This window comes from Rhopilema esculentum, chromosome 14 (genome assembly GCF_057945365.1).
Source record: "Rhopilema esculentum isolate cy_ngs chromosome 14, ASM5794536v1, whole genome shotgun sequence".
NCBI classification, from domain to species: Eukaryota; Metazoa; Cnidaria; class Scyphozoa; order Rhizostomeae; family Rhizostomatidae; genus Rhopilema; species Rhopilema esculentum.
In genome coordinates this window covers 2428170-2449464 of record NC_142828.1, presented here as the reverse complement: position 1 = coordinate 2449464, position 21295 = coordinate 2428170, and the positions used below count along the sequence as shown (strand labels likewise).

The window sequence follows — 21295 nt, the reverse complement described above, 5'->3', positions numbered from 1 at the left end:
GACGAGCGTTTCTCTTGCATAATACTGGAAGCCACCTAACATGATTACGATTGTTTTGATCGCGTGAGCTAAAGAGCAATTATATTTTAATTTAGACATAATGATTAAAAGGAATTTCTTTGACTGGAAATTCATAGTAAAAAATTCCTACACGATTTTGTGGTCATTTTTTGACTCCATCAGAGTTTGCTTATTCTGTTGTCATCTCCTCAACTGTCATGAGGACAAAATGTTTGATTTATGAAAACCCATGTTTTCACGGCCATGTAAACAGTGTTAGTAATCCTATAGTTTACATCATAACAACTGCCTTTCTTTCAGAGATGTGCATTGAATTGATCGAGGTGATTAGTTTTTATAAAGAAACTGCTTTTGCAGGAAACCTAGAACGATAATGGGATTTCCCCGCGAAATCTAAACTGACGTAAACATGAAAGAACTTCAATGTCATTTATAAAGAGTTATAGCTTTGCTGGTGAAATGGGGGTTTTCCCAACTGCACCTTCCGAAATATGTTTATAAAGAAAAATAGACGAAAACAACTATAATAATTCGTATCTCTAAAATATATCCTAAACAGTTCATACCCAAATATAATATTCTAGCTTGAGATTGTCAATCTCAAATTCGAGTCGAAAAGTAACGCACACATCCACCCGAGTTCAACTCTCAACATAGCATTTTATTTTTGTGTTATCAGTGAGCTTAAATGGTTGACCTGTTCCCCGCAAGTCGATTTCGCATACTGGCTTTCTAGAGCTTTAGAAAGAGTGAGGGTTGGTAAGACAAAATGATTTAGATGCAGCAGAGGAGCAAAGTTATCTTGTGGCTAAACTAGAAAGACCGAAGTAGAAATTGGTTTTTTTTTATTTCAAATTTCAACTTTGAGAGGGCGTGTCTTCTTATAATGAGGGGTTCGTACGAGGGGCATGGCCAAACTGGCTGGTGCGTTTTGGAAACTGATAATACAGTCAGACGAATTAGAAGCTTTATCTTATTTAATTCTTCAATCTTATTTACGAGAAAGCTCACTATTATGCAAAACTAGAAATCAAAAAATCCTTACACCCTTCCTGCTATTTAATTTCAGCTTTAAGGTGACGCGAATTGTTTGTTTTAACTCAGACGCAGAGTTGCAAAAATCTTTTCCATAATCTGAGGATTCTTGTTCATATCGCGGACATACGAGAGAGGGATTAGCCTGTCTCAGCCTACTTTGATTTACTCAACCTCGAGCCGATATTTAGGCAAAGCTACTCATAAAAAGAGCAAAAGGAGAGGAAATTACGAAAAGGCAGACAAACATAGGAGGGGCATTTTTAATAGAACAAAGATGTTTAGAGTTTTCCAATGTTTTTACCAGGCGGATTTCACGTCTGCTTGAGCAGGGTTTATGAGTACATGTTTTAATATAAGAAATATTTAGACTAGTTACCGAAAATTGGCTTACTTAAGTTACTGTGAGTTTTACTGTCTGTTGGCAAAAGTCCTTATTATTGCGTATGTGTGGCTGTATTCAAGATAAATTTTTTGCAATATTAAAAATCTTCTCAAGCCTTTTTCTGTTGACGTTTAAATCTTGTTTCGTCAAGACAGGCCTACATCAGGATAGCAGCCATAGTAGTAATAATCAATATAAAGGTTGCTTTACTTCTTGTCAGCCATCGAATTGTAATTAGTCATAATGTCAAGTCAGTGTGTCAGGCTTTGATTTTGGTATTTAGAGCTCAGACAAAAATTTGGAGATCTTTGAAAAGCTGTTGAACAATAGTGTTTTTGAGTTTATGTCTGTTAGTTTGGACATAACATAACATAACATAACATAACATAACATAACATAACATAACATAACATAACATAACATAACATACATAACATAACATAACATAACATAACATAACATAACATAACATAACATAACATAACATAACATAGCATAACATAACTTAACATAACATAACATAACATCCTGTAATTTTTATGACAATAAAACTTAAAACCAATGGCAAAACCAGATTAAGGGGCTCTTGGGGAAACAAGACAAACATTTCAAGGCCGCGCCTTTTTTACCACTAGGAAACGCTCTTTTACCAACATAGAATGCCAATTTTACCTGAAGGGAACATGACTAACTTTTGGTTACGTAGAAGCAGTTTGAAAATCATAGGATTGCATCTCAAAAAATACGTTGCCTCATATTACCACTTCCTCAAAATTTTCTCATCGATTTTAGACGAAATACAAAATTGATTCAGCCGAGAAATTAAAACGTAACCTTTCCTTAAAAAGTGTTCCATCCGCAGCACGATTGCATGACATACAAATCTAGGAAGTGTACAATGCAGCTTAAACTGCCTCGTCATTCATATCCCGAGTTAGAATAAATTGGTTAAGCTTCTTAAGCAGGAACGATTAAGAACCCACAAATGGGCAATGGCAGTGATAGGTTGTCGATGCTATCATGTCGAGATTACGTCACTTTTCGTAAGCCGACGTACAAATCTCTCAAAATATATACGCCCTCGCCTTTCTGATAAAAATTGCGTCTTGTGCCTATTTTGCGAGCTGGAAACGAGATCATAATTGAAATGGTGGAGCTAGGGATTTTTTTGTTACACCAAGTCGTCCTTTGACGAAGCATTTTCTGATCATTGAAGACGATTTCTATATCTTTCAAAATTGTAAGAATGAAATATTATGAAAAAATTCTGGTAAGGACTTTTATGAATATATTTTCTTTTTGGCATGGAATATAAGGCTTGGGAAAGACTGCAACGAACTCCCGGCTTTTTATTGACTCGTTTCTGACCCGTACCTGTTTGGATCCGTACCAGGGATAAATACTGAACCTCACATTTAACTGATCAAAACTGATAATCTTGATTTTTTTTACAACTCGAACTGAAGTTCCGGTCGGTTTGATAGTTCTGGTGAATTTCTGGTGAATCCGACACTTCGACATTATCTCTTTGTATCTCAAACTTCTGTCTAAAAGTTTTCCTTACTTTGAATACGATGTTGGTTCCCTGTGGATGTTGCTCAATCTACGTCGAACTTCCCAGCACTCGATGTAAAATTTGAAGTATATTTTGAGCAGGCAAATTGCATAAAATATTGATAAAAAGAAAAATTGTGAAAAAGCCATCACTGGAAACCTGTGACGTCAGTGGAAAGCTATGATAAGGGATGACTGAAAAATATGGTTCTGTAAAAGTCTTTAATACCTCAAATACATCCTTAACTTTGGATTAAATCAGAAAAAAGCTATTAGCTGCTTTAGAAGGAAGATCATTCATGAAATGAAGTTATGTCAGTGTGATTATGGAAAGTTTTAACCCATTGATCGAGCGCTGCTTAAGGAAGAGGCCCTTTATAAACGCTCTTCAAGGGTAGAAGAAGCCTCTCTAAGCCATTTTGAATTCAAGAAGTGAAATTAATACCAACAGAACAATTGAACTCTTCCAAAGAAGTAAAGAAAAGAACTTTTTCGACGTGTAAATTAGTTGTAACTACGACTAAACTTAATTGCAGCATTCTTCCACTCACAAGAGAACATATTTATGAGTCTGTTTCAACTATTGCCTGATGTCCGATCCATTTTTCTTAGTTTGGAGAACTTATCCCGTATCTCGAATTTCCTCTATCTCGACATGACTCGAATTAACCAGTTCCTTGCCAGTTCGAGATAGAGAGAGCTGACTGTACTTCTAAAAAGAATTCCAATGGTGGTAGAAAATCTATTTTTCAGTATTTGTCAGTGTACATTAAATACAGAAGACAGTAGGCCGTGCGCAAATACGAAAATTTCAAACATGTAAAACGACAAAACATCGCAACAAGAATCATGATTATAACTTTGGCGGTGAAAAAAACTTTACAGATATTTTAAGGCAATAAAACAATAATAATTGACAATTTATTTAGCAGATATACAGCTAAGAATTATTTTTTAATGTTTTAGAGAATATATTAAATAATCAGGTCATATCGTTGATTTACAATAAAAAACAATAGTATATAGATACCTGGTTACTCATTCTTTAAATCGTTAGCTTATTCTTCAGTTTTAAACTTATTCTGCATTTGTTTAACTTATTCTTTAAGTTCTTAACTTATTCTTTATATTTTAACGTATTTTTTAAGTATTTAAATCATCAGCAAATAAAGAAATGATAGAGGGATGGACGAGCACTGTGGGGCATGGAGTAAATGTCCGCAGTGTGGATGGGTCTGTTAGAGGCCTAACTGCAAAAATGGTGTTGGAACACGACAACTGTTTATTTACTTCATGTTTTACTGTATGATGTTTTTACTATCACGTTTTTAATGGAATTATGGATCAAACAAAGCATTTGTTTAGCTTATTTACCCATGTAGAAAAGATTGCTCTAGACAGTCTTAGAGATGGGAGGCGAATTTATCAGTGAATTCTTCTACTAACAAAAGTTTTCGTTACAAGCTTATGTGGCCCCTTATAAGAGATGACTAAAGGCAATATTAGAATGCCAGGTAAATATATCAGTTAATGGACGCCTTTAAGCAGGACACAAACTTCCTCTCTACTTGGCATCTCTAAAGGTTAGCCAAGCTTTTAAACTAAATATCCATTTAAAAATTTTCAGTTTATTTGGAGTTCAATTTTTGGTAATTTCATTACTTTAAGTGCAATTTTCCTGCATTGCAGGTCGTTATCTGAAAGTTATTATATACAAACATGACTTATTTTTGTTGACATTATAAATATTCACAAAAGTAGAATCTTTACAAACGTTTGGTCTTTTAACCGTGTTTTTTTTGTTTCAATAAAAGATCGATAAGCATCTCACCGACCTTAGCAAAAATCTACCTGCTCCCAATAATCTGCTCCATATAAGTCGGATACCGTCGTTTCAAATGACGTTGGTAACTCTTTTTCAGCCGGAACAGTTCATTCATCTCACAACGATGCTCTTCCGATAAACGATCCAATTTATTATTGACACGCTTTTCAAAATCGTCTACAGATTTGTCAAAAGCCTCCATCTTTTTCAATTGTATCTCTGTAGTATTACAAAAAGATGATACTGCAATTAGCAGAGGCATTCAAAAGGGGGTAGGCATTTAATATGGATCAAAATATTTTGGTGCATTTAAGTAACGGGCAGGCTGGGGCAATGGCTAAAACTACAGATTGATGCAACAACATGCCGCCTCAATATCTTGTATTATCTTTCAGTGGCGTAGATAGAAATGAGGGTGGAGGGGGTTGGAGGGGGGCTAGAGAGGGGGGTTAGAGGGGGGGTCGGAAGGGGTATTGTCTTTGTTGTCTTTTTTCTAAATGCACTTGGTTGTCTTTTTTCTAAGTTTTCTATCTATCTAGGAATGAAATTTGCCAAAAATCTAGAGATCTAGAGAAAAAAATCGGGAAGTGTAGACTGGGTTTACACCAGATCGCTGCAATAGAGGGTAAGGCAGCAACAACTTGTAAAAACAAGATTTTTCGAAGAATTTCTAGATAAAAATCCAAACTTCGAAACACCGAGCCTGGCTATCAAAGGATAAATACTTAAGATGGTATGTGAATAATTTGCAGTAATAGGGATAATTCAAATATGACTTACCGCGAAGAGACATGATTTTAGCTTTTCTCTTCTTCACAAACTGGATGAAAGTGTAGATTAGGCCAGCAAGAGTACAGACGCCAAGAAGTATTCCCTCTGTTTGTAGCATTTGCTTGAAGATATCAGTTGAAGGGTCGAAAAGCATTGGGACTTCTTGTGGAGTGTTATCAATCTGTATAATGGGAAGGAGTACGGTCATTTTAGTCTCAACCAATAGAAATTCGATAATCTAACCTAAATATGCGAAAACTGAAAACTATTCAGTATAAGATAAACCCAATTCTTTACATCATAGAGCAACAACAAGTTTAGCAGAAAAAGGGCCAGCGAAGGTAAAATGTTATTCAAGCGTTAATGAAGCAAAAACTTCATCAAGATAAAATTCGTGCAAGATCTGAGCATTTATTGACGTATAGGCTACCTAAGTTACATTTGCTGTTTGGTATAGAACATTAAAGGATCAAGTCTTGACAAATCTTGGAGGTCATCTAAATTCCCATTGGTTTGATTATACAATATGCTATTGTTACGTTATCCAATCCACAGAGCCTATTGTTAACCCTGGACAGTTCAATGACAGAACATAGCTACTTTAATCTATTTGAAACTTGGCAACACTTACTTCAAGTTCAGCTGTCATGTTTGATGTAAAGCTAGCAATTTTGCCTTGGTTTGACGCAATATAACTCCTGAAATCTCTTTCAAGCCTCACAAACTCCTTAGACACAACAATGCCGTATCCGGCATTGGCGTTGATTATTTTCTTAACTTTCAGGCCTTTAGCGGTAAGGCGTTTTTGCAAGCCAGCGGCAGTAAACGCATCCAGCAATGCAATATCCACTTCTTTTTTCCGCAGGGCCTCCAAAACTTGTTCTATTGTTTGGTATTGCTTTTCTGTATGGAAAATAAAGAATTTGGTGAGCTTCTCAGGATTCAATAGCTTTGATAGAATGAACTGTGGATTTTCATTTAAAACAGCTACTTCATGAGGCACATTATATTGCGGCTTTTCTTAAACCTTGCAAGTAAAAAACAGGTCCAAAAAGATGGGAAAATTGATTTTAAATTACACTTATTTATCAAGTTGCAAAAGGGTAGAGCCTTAATGGCAATATTAAAAAAGGCTTTAACTAAAGTCATCTACGGAAGACAATGCAAAAGACGTACTCGGATTTACGTTGCTGTTTCGTCGCACTCCTAAGTTGTACTCGAAAGAATTGTTGACAGCAGCGCACTAAAACCAGGAAAGACAAAATAAAAAAAGGAAGACATACACTTTGGTTAGATTAGGCCCTTGACAACACTAAAAGAAATCTCTTCGATTTTGGGTTTAGATCGTCTATATACCTGGAAGGGTTGGAAAACCAACCAGGCAGTTATGCCAACTGCATCGATGAACTTTAGAAAATTGCCTTGAAAGTGGCAAAAATTAATTAAATAAAACTATAATAAAATAAAACTATGATCAACAGCAAATTTACAGACTATCAAAATTCTGATCCAGAAAGAATACATGAATGCCTCCAAATGTCTAAGTCAACTAACTCTGTCATAAATTTTTGTGATTTGGCGAATAAAAAGTTTTAAATTTGCTAAAGAATTAGTGTTATTCTGGTTCACAAACATTGAAACCAGAGCCAAATAAAAGTTTCTTGAGGAGGAAACTGATTTTGCAAATTCAGGGTTATTTTTGGTATTCTTTCAGGTTATATTTTCAAAATCCAAAAAATTTAAAAAAAATCTTACGTTATCCCCAGATTGCATTTTCGCGTGCATTCTTATGTCACCATTTCTACTACTTATTTATAAACTAATCTTTCAAATGAATATGTAAATACAGACTAAATCTGATGCTTGTATGAAAAACCATAGTATAAAACAACACGTACATTAGTTCCATACAGCTGGACTTCTGGGGGCAATGTCAATGATGTCACCGATGAGGTCAGGGCACCAAGAAGGATACCAGAGAGGACCAGGCCAGCTAGCGTCCATATAATCGCAACAATGCGGCCTTTGATTGTTCTTGGAGTTATATCTCCGTACCTACAAAATATTTGACAAGCGTACAATCAAGGGTATCACCAGCAGAAACAAGTAAAAGATGAAACAATATGAAAACTTCATGGCTACAGAAATAATCGGAATCTCTGAGCTCTGTATTTAGAAAAACTTCAGAGTTGGCCATAGAAAACTATACCAGCAAAATCAGGTAATTGAGAAAATGCAATTGTTTCTTTGCATTAGATTCCACATTAAAAATGACAAATGTCACTTTCATTTAAAAAGGCGATTAGTTGAAATTTTTTTCCATCATTTCAAAAGTACAAGAACTAAAAAATGCTAGTGTTCAAAATTATCTGTTATCAAATGGATTATAACGAACTACTATTGCTGACTGTCTAAAAAATGTACAAAATACTATCTTTATCATTTGTATCGTTAGAGGTTTTTGAAAAGATCTAGAATGAAACTTAGAGAAATTAAATACTTGCAGCAAACGTTTGCATATACAGGTTAAACAATGTAATATTTGTATGCAAAAATTGCAAAGACTCGCTAGCAAACGATACACGAAAATTCATCGATGAAAATGAATCAAAGGATATAACGCCCTTGAAATTATCGACGAAATAAAGTATATTGGGACAAACAAGCACAATCTATCCATAGAAATCAGCTGCTGGGATAAAACAGACCTGTAGGCTAGGACCAGTTAACTGTAGAACAGAACAGGAGCCCTAACTTGCTTAGTTACATAGGGAAGCCAGGTTCATATGACAAAGGTTTAAAATTAAAGTGAAAAAGTTCGTTTGGGGTAGCCAATGTTGGTTACAATTCCGGACAAAAATGGCTGAGACTTTTCAAGGAAAGCTTATATTTTTACTTTCCTTTAAAGAATAACTTTCTCCCCTTCCCCCGATTCAATGTTGAATGCATGATTTTGAAGGAGAAATGATAGAACTACAAATCCAAAATTGCTTTGGTGGGTAAGAAGGGATTCGAATTTACAGGGGCAAGGTAAAGTAGAATATTACAAAAATTGTTTTTGTCTCAACATTTTTGTCCGGGATTGTAGATTCAAATGCTTAATCGCGAATATTCCATAACATTCTTTCAAATAACACTAACAACATTAAACAAATTGAGTTTTATTACTTTTAACAATATTTGATGTCAATGGTCAAAATTGTGCAATATGAAACAATTTTAAAGGTTATTTACCCAACAGTTGTCATTGAGATGAATGCCCACCAGAAACCTTGAAACGTACCCAAGATGTAGCTTTGCGAAAACTCTTCATTCCCATGGCGCTCCTAAAAAATAGAGTTAGCATTTGAAAATCGTTATAAAAAAGAGCATTTGAAAAACAAAAATTCATATTCATAAAACAATCAAACTACACTCTCGAGTCTGGAATGAACTGAAAATATATGGAATAAACGGGGTGGGTAAAAACTTTTTCACTCAATAATGAGCCAGATGAAAGGCTTTCAGTCCCTTCAAATTGGAAACAGAAGGAATGAAAACAAGACGCTGGATTCTTAAACTAAAATAAATGTACTTATAACAGCATGATAAAGAATTCAGTTTTAAAGAACGTTTGCACTCATTCATTCTATTCTCGATGCCTTTTCTAATGCTACGGCGAGCCTCATTGCAGTTTTTTATATTCGAGATTCTGAAATGATGGCTGGAATAAGAATTAGGGAGGGGGGGGGGATATTCCGGACTGGAGAGAAATTAAACCTTAATCAAACTCTGATCTAATCCGAACTTATAGTTAAATATTTTTACATTGGAAGTACTTACACATTGCCAGATGAAAATGCCAAACACCCCGGTGATCAAAAACGTGATTAAATACATTGGCCAGATATTCACAATCGATTTGAAGGCAGTGATAGTCTTTTTAGCGTAGTCGACTTCATTCCTCACGATTGTTGCACTTCCCAGCGATTCGATAAACAAAATGAACACATGGTACTCCATGTATCGCGTAATGCTGGAATACCCAAATACGGGGAAGGACACATGGAATTCTCTACCAATAGATCCTTTAACCTCTAGCTCATTCTTCTTCACTGGATTTTCTCCAGACAAACTCTGGTATTCATAAATGGTGGACTCTTCATTTTGGCATTCTCCACACGAAGATTTGATCATGCTTTTGACTAAGTCGGCCATGATACCCGTCATTTGTTTCCTTGGTGAATCCTCAACATAAGGTGGATTGGAATACCAATTCAGGAACACATTTCTTGGACACTTGCATGTTCCTATAGGATAGATTCAGGCAAGGAATGTAAATTTTTTTAACAGGACGAACTGTACATTATTGCTTAGCACATTATATTTTGCAAAGGTAACTTGAAGCTTAAAATATCAGGAAATGTTGATTTATTGCTAGTTGTTGCTATTTATAACTAATGCTTCAAGCTGATGTACACTTTTCGTTTATTACATGAATACTCGTGTAATAAAAACCAAGTATTGCAGAGAAAAAAGTAAAGAAAATGTAAAAAATGAATCAATCAAACAAAAATTGAAAACGAAAATGGAAACAAGGAATCAATCAAGCAAAAATTGAAATAGAAAATGGAAACAAGGAATCAATCAAGCAAAAATTGAAAAAAGAAAGGAAACAAGGAATCAGTCAAGCAAAAATTGAAATAGAAAATGGAAACAAGGAATCAGTCAAGCAAAAATTGAAATAGAAAATGGAAACAAGGAATCAGTCAAACAAAAATTGAAAAAGAAAATGGAAACAAGGAATCAATGAAGCAAAAATTGAAAAAGAAAATGGAAACAAGGAATCAATCAAGCAAAAATTGAAATAGAAAATGGAAACAAGGAATCGGTCAAACGCACCATACTTCCATTGACGTTACTTTCTTTCCACATCCGGATATAAATTATTGGTTTCCTTTGTCATTATCTGTTGTTAATACTCTAAGGACTGTCGCACGAAAAGTACATGTGCTATATTTCAGCTTTTTTGCGTTATCTTCAAATTTTGTGGTACATAAAACATATCGGAAAATGGTTTTGCTACGAATCTTGCTACGAATGGTTTTGAAAGCATATCTTGCAGTTTTAAATGGAAACAGAGTCATACTCACTTGCTTCTAGTGGTTTGGAGTAGGGCCCTTCACCGCCGCCAGTATAGCCAGAGACACTGACCTCGTATGTTGTGTAGCTCTGGAGGCCTGTTATTTTGTATAAGAATGTAAATCTGTCAAGATCAATCACTTTAGTGATTCGTTCTCCGACAGAGTCCTGTCCAGATACTTTGGTTAATGTGTATCTGATCTTGTAACCAAGCAGAATGCCGTTCGCGTCGTCGTCAGAAATTCCGGCCCACGTGACAACCAACGAAGTTGTGGAGATGCTGTTCGGTTTTATAGCGAAATTTGGCGGTGAGATCAAAGGAGCTGGCAAGTGAGAGCAAAAACTGTTAAGACTGTGGTCAAAAAGCGAGTTTAGAATGAAACAGGTCGCTGACTAATTATATTGCAGTTGCTGTTCTATTGGTGTTGTTAAGGGTGATGGAGGTGATGGTTTTTCTGGTGATTATGATTATGATGATGACTGAAATTTACTGTGGTTGAGTTTCAAGATTTTTTGAAAAACACGGTTACAATTTACGATAATTGAAAAGTGAAATAATGATAGTGGTTATGATTGATGATGATAAAGATGATTGACGATCATTGACGATAATACCTTTCACGAAGAAAAGGATTGATGATGGCTTTTACTATGATGATGATTGTAAACGATGGTCATGGTTGTTGGTAATTTTCTATTTCGCAATAAGGAGAACGTAGAAAAAACGAAGTGAACGACGGACCGCTGGCAGAAAAATCTTTTTTAGCAAAAGAAGTTATCACGCTCAGACAGGGGTGTCGAGAGAGGGGGTAAGGAGGGGCAAAAGGTCCGGGGCCCGTACTCCGATGGGGCCCGTAATAATGCATAAGATTTATTCACCATGAAAAAGCTACTATTTCAGCTACTTACACTGAATCAACGTCTGTAGGTTTATCACAGAGAAAAACTATACCAACATGTCCTGGATTCATGTAAAGTGTTTTTGCACAATCTCGTTAAAATCCTTAAAAAACATTTTCAACAATTGCAGCTAAAAGGGCGTTTCTCTAGTTCTCCGGGAGACTCAAGAGCGCAGCCACAGAAAATTTTCTGGGGGCCCAGTTTTGTAAATCACCCCTGGACCTGAGCTGGGTGTCGACTGCCCTGCGCTCAGATACTGTCTGGCTATTTGGTTGCCATAGACAGCTTTCCAAGTTCTGCCGGGGAAAGGTTGTATATTGCTTAACAAATATATTGGTGCATTACGCTAAAAATTCGCATAAGTTCAGTAGCATCCCCTTCTCCCCCTTGAAAAAATGTTGAATAACAAAAGTTTCAAAGCTTGAAATTCAACCAATGTAACTGTATCAGCTAGGGTAAGTAATATGCTATTTAACCAATATTGTTTGGAAGGAAGGGAGATTATCTCTATATCTTACAAACGGAAACTTTCATTTCATTAAAATCTTTAATTGACTGCAGGGTGTTCCTAGAACTTTCGGCGAGGGTTGCAGCTTGTTGTCATAACAGCTTCCGGGCGGCATCGGAATTGAATTAACAAGGGTGTACCAAATCTGACTCAACCAAAACCAACAACATAAACTTTATCGAACAAGAACTAACAAAAAAACAAATCATTTCTCTTACCTCCTTCAGGGGTTTTGAGAACATCAGCCACCGGGGGTCCTAGCCCAGCCCCAGTGTACGCAGCAACTTCAAAATAATATAAAGTGAAAGCCCTGAGGTTACTAATGGTTACCTCAGCTAGGTAACTCGGGATGGTCTTGATTTCAAAATCTTTCTTGTTATACGGCTTGTACTTGATTTGGTACCCGAGTCTACTGCCATGATACTTTGAGTCGGGTATTTTGGACCATTGGACATAAACTTTCGATGCAGTTGTAGCCAGTAGAGAGAAGTCTTTCGGTGCAACGCTCGGAACTGGTGGTATATATAATAATAATTATAATAATTAAATAATAAATAGTTTCTTTACAGTTGGCGTACTAGATGAAAGTTCAATAGCTATAAAGAATCTAATTAAGGTCAACCATCTATGAAGAATTAGTATAAAATGAAAATATGGTACAATGTTAAAAACATATTTAAGGTATAATATTCTAAACAAAAACTAACCAAGCAATAGATACTTTCATAATCTACAGTCACATCCACTGGAAAACACCCATGGTAAAACAAAGGCGTCACTGTGAATGACATAAGCAAGGAGCCATACATATAATAGAGAGTTGGAAGTCTTTAGCCTACTTTAACACGGAGGTGCAGCATGACTTTCGATATATGTGAACAACTTTTGGAATAAGTATATTAAAGCTGGTACAAAACGTGACGACATTACCTCCTTCTTTCGTAGAGCTGATGACTTCTTCGCTTGCAGGGCCATTGCCACTGGTGACAGCAAGCGTCATTCTGAACCGATATTTCGTGAACGCCTTCAAATCCGTTAATGTGAAATCTTTACTTCGTAGATCAGGAACGCCAGCTACATCCCATTTTCCTGGAGGACTATCAAACTGTCTGTAGAATACATAATATCCAGAGATATTTACAACATTTTCAATGTTTGAAGGAGGAGTCCAAGACAACTGCATTGTAAAGGGACTGTGTGAGACAGCACTCAGATTTCCAGGTGGATCTGTGACAACTTTGAATAGAAAAGAAATACACTTTAACCAACTGGTAAATAGTTTATTGATTATACTAAAGTGTAAATGTGCATACTCAGTCGAAGTAAATTGGAGGTTAGTGCGGATGCTAAGTAGATGAAGTGGCAATTCTAAGCTAAAAACAGACCACTGTTAGGTACATTATTTCTACACTCTCTTTTGATGGTCATGTGACAAATTTAGTTTCTTTGGCATATGTCCACTTCAGTGGTTCATCCAGCTCGGTCTTAGATCAGAAAACTAAACTTCAAGAGCTTTGTCTATAGTAGCTAACACTACAGGCCACGGGTCTAATGATATCACTTGGAGGGGGATGTAGAGTTGGAGGGAGACAAAGAGGGGGGAGGTGGAGGAGGAGGGAGAGGAGGTGGAGGGAAAGGTGAAGGTGGAGGGTGAGGTGGAGGTGGAGGGTGAGGTGGAGGGGGAGATGGAGGGTGAGGTGGAGGTGGAGGGTGAGGTGGAGGGTGAGGTGGCGGGTGAGGTGAAGGGGGAGGTGGAGGGTGAGGTGGAGGTGGAGGTGGAGGGGGAGGTGGAGGTGGAGGGGGAGGTGGAGGGGGAGGTGGAGGTGGAGGGGGAGGTGGAGGTGGAGGGGGAGGTGGAGGGGGAGATGATTTTTGGAGGGGTTAAGTGGCTGAGTCACTGGAAGACGAGAAGTAATTCCCATAACATAAGAGAGTATTTCTTGATCTGCCTTATTTAAACATGATACCATGACAAACCTTGTATAGGCCTGACTTCTTTAACTGTTGTTGACAAGTTATAGAGTTTGCCTGTGGTTGAAACATAATCCTGGAGCAGCAGAATTTCAGCTTGCCTAACTTCCACGTAAAATATCGTAAAATTTGCAATGACACTTCCTTTTCTAGAAAATGAAATCAGCAATATTTATATGCTCTATAACATTATCTTAATTATTGCATTTCATCAGACAAGTACTAAACACAAAGCCCTTTCTCTGAAAGTTTATGCCTGTAAAGTATTCCATGACTTCTAAACAAAAGTAAAGACAACGACAAAGAGCTAGTACAAATAAAAATATAAAACAAATATTAACAGCTGAAAACCATGAATGCTCGTCAAAGAAATCAGATTCAAAGAACCATTTCATTGCTTATGATATATATTTACTAGAAGTATTTTTTGCCTAAAATTTTTGACACAAATTATTTCGAACTCATTATAAAAAGCTAGAATTCTGACTTAAGTTTCAAATATTTCTTATGCCATAACTACCAAAAAAGTTCTAGTATCTCAGTTTTGTATCTAAATATCGATCACACTATTTCTTAAATTAATTGTTTAATATCAGATTTTAATACCCTACTAAATGTATGCCCTAAAGACTCAAAATAACTGACCACTTGAAATCATTTAAGCATTCCTTAATAAGCATCTTTGCCTATTCTAAGGTGTTCAAGTCCTGGCCACACCGTTACAACTGTAACACATGATACTTGTTTGAAGAAGTAAACTTTTCGAAAGAAAATTTCGAGTTGAATTTGCAATTATAATAAAAGCGACAAGAAAAAAGTACTCGAAATTCAACTTACGCAAAATTCAGCATGTTTACTCTCTTGATGATCGCTGAATTATTATACAGCGCATGGACCTAATGAAAAAACAGTTTAAAAGTAAAGTTATGACAAAGGAAATCGCAGAAAAAAGAGATAAAAAACTAGTTCTAATCTTACTAGGTTGGACAACAATTACACTAATCTATTACAAAAATTACAAAAACCGATCGTTTTTAACCCTATAACCTGGAAAGAGCCAAGTTAAGATAGCGCGAAAAGTAGGGTTGAGAAGCAGGCACAGAGTTCAGTTCTATCAAAGAAAACTCTTTTTTGCAAAGTAAAATTGCGAAACATCTTCGTGAGAACATTTAAAATAACGAGCTCATGATTTCATGTAATGCTTCTCTACTTTAAATAGCACTCAATAAGGGAATAAAATAACTTTCAGACCCAGATTTAACGTAAACGCTGATAGGTTTTGCCACAAAGATATGAATATGTAAGTTAAAAATAATAAAAATAATAAAATAATTAAGCTAAAATGCAACAAAAAGCTTTCCATTCCACAAATACTCGAGCATGCTAGACAATGGTTTAAAGGATTAGAACTAGAAGTTCTGAAAACAAGACAACACGAATAGGATTAACACAAACCTAGCATTTTATATCTATCAAAAATCCAGTCTAAGGAAAACCAAGCCTTGATTTTCCGGAATGAATCATCCGGATTTTCCGGAATAATCCGGAATGAATCATCATAAAACACTGTTTTATAAAACACTGACATCAGCTTTATAAACTTTTAATCTTTGTAAAATACGAAAATTTCTACACTTGATCAACAAATTTCTACAAATAGCAAGAATTTTCTTTTTCATGTTCCTACTACTAAGACCCGAACACTTCCAAATGACCACTGCTTTATCTAATTAGAATTCATACTCCCTTAATAAATTAACATGTATATCGTTTCTTCATTGGCATTTTTCTACAATTGATCCTTATAATGTCTGTCAAAAGTCTAAGAAGACTTCACTATGGTTATGCAATTTTCAATTCCACCCGTTACCTCTTTTTATAGGCATAATTTTAGAAGCTCAATTAAATGTGGCAGTTTCCAGCCAGACGTGTAGCAACCTTGTTCTGAGGGGCGTGTAACAGCCTTGAACAGAATGTTAAAGTGCTGAACCTATTAATCAAAGAAAACTACTCTGAAGACCTATAAATGTATAAAGCATATAAAGCTTTGAAGATTATAAAATTGTATGAAACAACGAGACTCACATTAGACGCACAAAGGGCTGTCAACTCCTGGGTCACCTGCTTGCCAGGATAAATGTATTCAAAGGTCCATTCTATATCAGTCAGTTTGATTGTAAAAAGCACCTCAACGCCTACGACAGAACAAATTAAATAACTTTCAAAAATTTGATTTTTACTTGAATTTTCGCACTTTGAGAGGGAAAATAAGTTTATTTCAAGAAAGAACCTCACAATATTTAATTTTGAAATAAATCTACAATGCCATGCATTAACGGTAATCACTTCACCATTTCAGGTTGTTATATTAATCCCAAATTAAATTGTATATTGCTTAAAAATCTTTATAGCAATGTAAACTCTAAAATCTTTCTTAGCTTTAAAAAATCACGCGTTAGCACCATTAGATACCTACATATTCATCTAATAACCGGAAGTAAATACAAATATTAGCTTCTTAGCTCAGACTTTCTTGGAACCTTCTGTTTTTAAAACATTTAAAACATAAACCTATTGTAAACTTTTGTACAAGATAAGTTTCTCTTGCATCTCTGGAACCAAAACGTTTTGTTTATCCTAGTTTTAACCGTAACGACAATGGGCACACAGCAACAAACAAACTGGATCTCTTTATCAAGACGAATTCTCTCTCATAGAAAGATCGTCGTTTCTTCGTTGGCCACATTGAAGACTTTATTTGATGCGAAGAAGTAAGTTTTTATAATTACTTAGCAACTTGAATAAAATTTTTTGGCCTGATGACCAAGCCTTTAAAAAAAAAAAATTTTAACTTAAGATAAGCATGTAATTAACAGTTAAGGCAAGCAATAAAATATCATCAAACTCCCTTCAAGAAGTGCACTTTCAATAAATATTAAAATGTATAATATCTTTGTTGACCACATATATATTCCAAGATGAAATTATGCATATAAGATGTTGGCGTCTTTAAAATGCTCATGTTAAGCAAACAAGTTAAGCATTGCTCGTGTTCTGAAGCCAAAGAACTCAAATAGACTGTTGAGATGTGAAGGAGATAGAACAACGCATGGGTTGAACAGAACAAAACGATAACTTTAACTTCAAACGGCCTACACACATAAATGTAATACTGTAAACTGCAATATGAAACTCTATATAAACATGGGTCACATGAAGTAATGCTCATGCGCATAGTCTATTAGGTTACTACATAGACTTCATAGCATGTTACAATATATACCTTCACAAGGGTTAGAGGAGCATCTCTTCCACTCAGTGTCTTCACCTTCGCAGGATCTTCCTTCATACTTAGGGGAAGGGTTGTTGCAGTATCTTTTTCTTTTACTTAAACCAGTTCCACAAGGTGCATCGCATGGGCGCCACTCACCCCATTTCCCCCAATTACCATGAACTACAATAACAAAAACAGGGGGAAATCAAATAATCACATTCAATAGATATTTAGATATTCTAGGGTCGCGTAGCTCTTTAGAGCTGACAACGTAAGTGACTTTAAAATCACAAAATAACTTTTAAACTTACAGGTAAACCAAGTTTGAAAATTCTCTTTTTAAAAGCTAAAAATTTGATTTTAAAAACCTGAACGGTTTATATTTGAAATGATTGAAAGCTTTTTGAAATACCATAGTATGTTTACTGTTGACAGGTGCCTTCAACTTAAAAAGTTACCCAGGATGCTGTTCGACATAACTGAAGAAATATAAGATGCCTTTACTTGAACTCGCCAGCTTCCCAATGAGCTTTATATTATATTTATTATATTATATTATATTATATTATATTATATTATATTATATTATATTATATTATATTATATTATATTATATTATATTATATTATATTATATTATATTATATTATATTATATTATATTTTATTATATTATATTATATTATATTATATTATATTATATTATATTATATTATATTATATTATATTATATTATATTATATTATAGGATAATAGGAGAGTTTTACGATATATCAGATTATAGGATAACTTGCATAAACAGAAACAGATGCATTCAACAAAACATACCTGGACACACGTGCACATTGCATTCTGGTATAACATAGACAGACGGACCGGGACACTTGGTTCCACCATGCTCTGGTGCCGGATTACTGCATTTTCTGTACCGGTGTCTATAGCCATAACCACACGTCTTATTGCAAGCCGTAATAGCAGACCACGGACCCCAGTTTCCGTCAACTGAAATCAAAATAACCTTTCTATTGTAACCAGGATGCATTTATAAAAACATCATCGGAGATACAATCACATCTTGAAGTTGGAACATTCGAAATCGCATCACTAACTTGGGACATCAATGTATCATAGCGCCATGTTATAAACTTAAAAAAATCGGGCATTTCCTACAATATCACAGAAACCTCCATGGAAACACGGGAATCAACAGCACTGCAGTCCTTACGAATTCTTGTGAATGTTGATTATAATTCAGATAGCTTGACTACGGTGACAGGAATCGATGTGAATCCTGTAATACTGATCTACTAAACAGAAACCTAACTACTGACCTGGACACGGATCAGTGTTGCATTCAACGCGTTGGATCGAACTACCAGCCGGACACCAAGGTTTGCTCATGCAGGTCCGTGTGCGACTCTGGACACCACCTCCACACCTTTCCACAGTACACAAGCTCCAAGTGCCCCACTGAGAGCAACCACAGTCACCTAAGTATAACATTATAACAAGTATAACAAGATTTTCAATAGTTATAGAAAATTTAGCTAGAAAATTTAACTGTATTTCTCCTGTAAGGGAGGCAGTTCATTTTATAGACACAATTCCAAATGCAAAACTTATGAATTTACTAGTTTACCGGTCTGTCATTAAGTGCTTGATATCGTATAGGCAGAGCTGTGCACGCTCTGGTCCGTAGAACAGGACGGTTCTAAGTTGCAACTCCGAGTTTCACGCTTAATGCGATCATCAGGCAAATGCAAAACAACTGTATGTAAAAAAGCAGAAATAGAAAGCTTACCAGGTGAAACACAGTCACAAAGTCGTTTGGTCTTCCCATCTACTGGTGGTTTGGCAGTGCAGTTTAACAATTTAGGTAGGCCCTGATATCCTTCACATTTGCCATCTGAATGGCTTGGATGGTACAACGAACTGTATTTTGCATTAGTGTCATCTGTGCACGTGACACCCAGCTTTTCAAATGGGGCTGTGGTGCCATCCATGACCATATCCACATTGCAGTAGAAGGAGATATTCCTACAAGCTGTAGTGCAGCTCTGTTCCAACCCACCAATGTAATATCCTAGTCGAAAATGAAACTTCTCATTAGTCCGTTCAGCTCGTAATATTGCAGCCCTAACGGGCGTCGAGAAGGAAACTTTGAGTTTCTTAATACATAAGGAAACAATTGATAACAGAAGCAACAAAAATTATTTAAAGTTTCATGATTTTGAAGATTGAAAGCAAAAGTGGTTTTCCTTTTTCAAGACACTCTTTGAATTGTTTCTATAAAGTGGCAAAAAAAAGAAAAAAGACTCCTGAATGTTGCATAAATTTGAAACAGGAATCAAAATGAAAACTTCAATAAGCAATACCAATTTAAATAATCTATTTGTTTTTGTTAAGTCAGGACTGGCCTTAAGACTTGAGCAAAGGAGTAGTAAACAGCTCTCCTAGTAGCTTCCAGGTGAGCTATTCATTTATGCATGAAAATAGAAATAAGGAAAATTTATAGGGAAATTTTCAACAGTTTAAGAGAGCAATCTGCAGCTCCGCTGGAGCACTTGAGTGGAGCCTGGAGGGGAGCAAGAGCTATGACTCTCCTCAAAGAGCCAGGCTTGTTATGTGTTACGTAAAAAAACATTGCTATTGTCTTTAGCAAAGGTTGCTACCATTATACATAAAGTGATATGGTATGATGAGTTTTAAAAATCGCAAAGGTCTTAAGCCACTAAAGGTCTAATCTCTTCCTTGGAGGAAAGAAAAACCAAGAGGCGGAAGCCAAGTAAAAGGGAACGTTTAGAGATAGTATAGAAAGCAAGAACAGAAGGATGAAAAGTGGCGTAAAAAGACACGGGGGCCTAGCGGGATATTCTTATACACATTCTGTGTACACGCTCTTGTTCTAGTGTGATTTGATATATGCACAGTAAACCATAGATAAGATATTGACTATTGTAGAGCGATGTCCATTGTCCGGAAGTTACTTGTAAAAGGCATTGGTTATTAACAAATTTATCACTAAAAGGTGGATCTAATCTCTTGGAGATGACAGCTATAAAAGGTAATGTCCAGAAAGCAATGTCCTATAAAAGGTAATGTCCAGAATGAGTTTTTCAACAATCTTTAATCCATGGCAAATTTGTTCATTTTAAAATCACAAAGCTAATCACCAATAGAAAATTTTATAAAATGAAACCCTGTGTGCCATATTTACAATAAAAAGTCGTTCTCAAAGAGATATGGAAAAGTATTATGTGGTTACTCTGCAGATCATTTGACTTTTCAGCACGGAAAATTATTTGCGGATAATTTTTTTCAATTTCTTAGACCAACTAGGTGAAATTGGAGAATTTTCCACAGCACACAAGATGATATCTTACGTCACACAAATGGGCTGCGGCATCGTGGTTGAAAAGCACTGCATTGCGGGTACAAAACAATTTCCAGGCAGTGGGTAAAATCATACTTGCTTGCTATTAGAATAAATGAACGTTGGGTTGTTGGTCTGGTTAGTTTTAATTAGACATTCAATAACTTACCACTACAGATCTCTTTGTTGCATTGCTTAGTTCGATTGTTCACTCCTACACAGTCATAACCACCATTGTAGGGTGTGGGGTTATTACAATCCCTGCGCATGATACTTTCTCCACCTCCGCAGCTTTTGCTACACGGGCTCCAGTTAGACCATTGCGACCAATTGCCATGTCCTAAAAAATGAGCGCTATTAGCATCGGGGAATGCCTTAAGCAAAAGGTATTGCCTTTGCCATATTGTATTGCTATAAGCATATTGCCTTAATTGCCAGCACAGAGCATCGCCATAAAACATACTGGCAACATTGAGGAAACTTCTATAAAATTATCTTAGTAAAATCAGGGCTTGTAAGTAACTTACTTATTTACTTTGATCAGTTTAAAAGACCTTCC

The 21295-nt window shown here is 35.8% G+C and overlaps 1 protein-coding gene across 2 annotated transcripts in view; it reads right to left on the bottom strand.

Annotated features, from left to right (window-relative positions):
* Positions 1 to 3723: 3723 nt before the first annotated feature.
* LOC135695886 (uncharacterized) overlaps positions 3724 to 21295 on the bottom strand; it is a 72075-nt gene continuing 54503 nt past the window's right edge. For both annotated transcript variants that reach the window (XM_065215094.2, XM_065215095.2), the window contains exons 40-57: positions 20906 to 21076; positions 19165 to 19446; positions 18695 to 18853; positions 18192 to 18365; positions 17375 to 17545; positions 16177 to 16286; positions 14929 to 14987; positions 14098 to 14240; positions 13051 to 13356; positions 12339 to 12632; positions 10724 to 11035; positions 9414 to 9880; positions 8826 to 8917; positions 7490 to 7646; positions 6768 to 6834; positions 6223 to 6494; positions 5601 to 5772; positions 3724 to 5039 (exon numbers count right to left, since the gene is read on the bottom strand). In XM_065215094.2, the coding sequence (XP_065071166.2) occupies positions 4843 to 5039; positions 5601 to 5772; positions 6223 to 6494; positions 6768 to 6834; positions 7490 to 7646; positions 8826 to 8917; positions 9414 to 9880; positions 10724 to 11035; positions 12339 to 12632; positions 13051 to 13356; positions 14098 to 14240; positions 14929 to 14987; positions 16177 to 16286; positions 17375 to 17545; positions 18192 to 18365; positions 18695 to 18853; positions 19165 to 19446; positions 20906 to 21076 (3605 nt within the window). In that variant the 3' untranslated portion in view covers positions 3724 to 4842. The remainder of the gene's footprint in view (positions 5040 to 5600; positions 5773 to 6222; positions 6495 to 6767; positions 6835 to 7489; positions 7647 to 8825; positions 8918 to 9413; positions 9881 to 10723; positions 11036 to 12338; positions 12633 to 13050; positions 13357 to 14097; positions 14241 to 14928; positions 14988 to 16176; positions 16287 to 17374; positions 17546 to 18191; positions 18366 to 18694; positions 18854 to 19164; positions 19447 to 20905; positions 21077 to 21295) is intronic.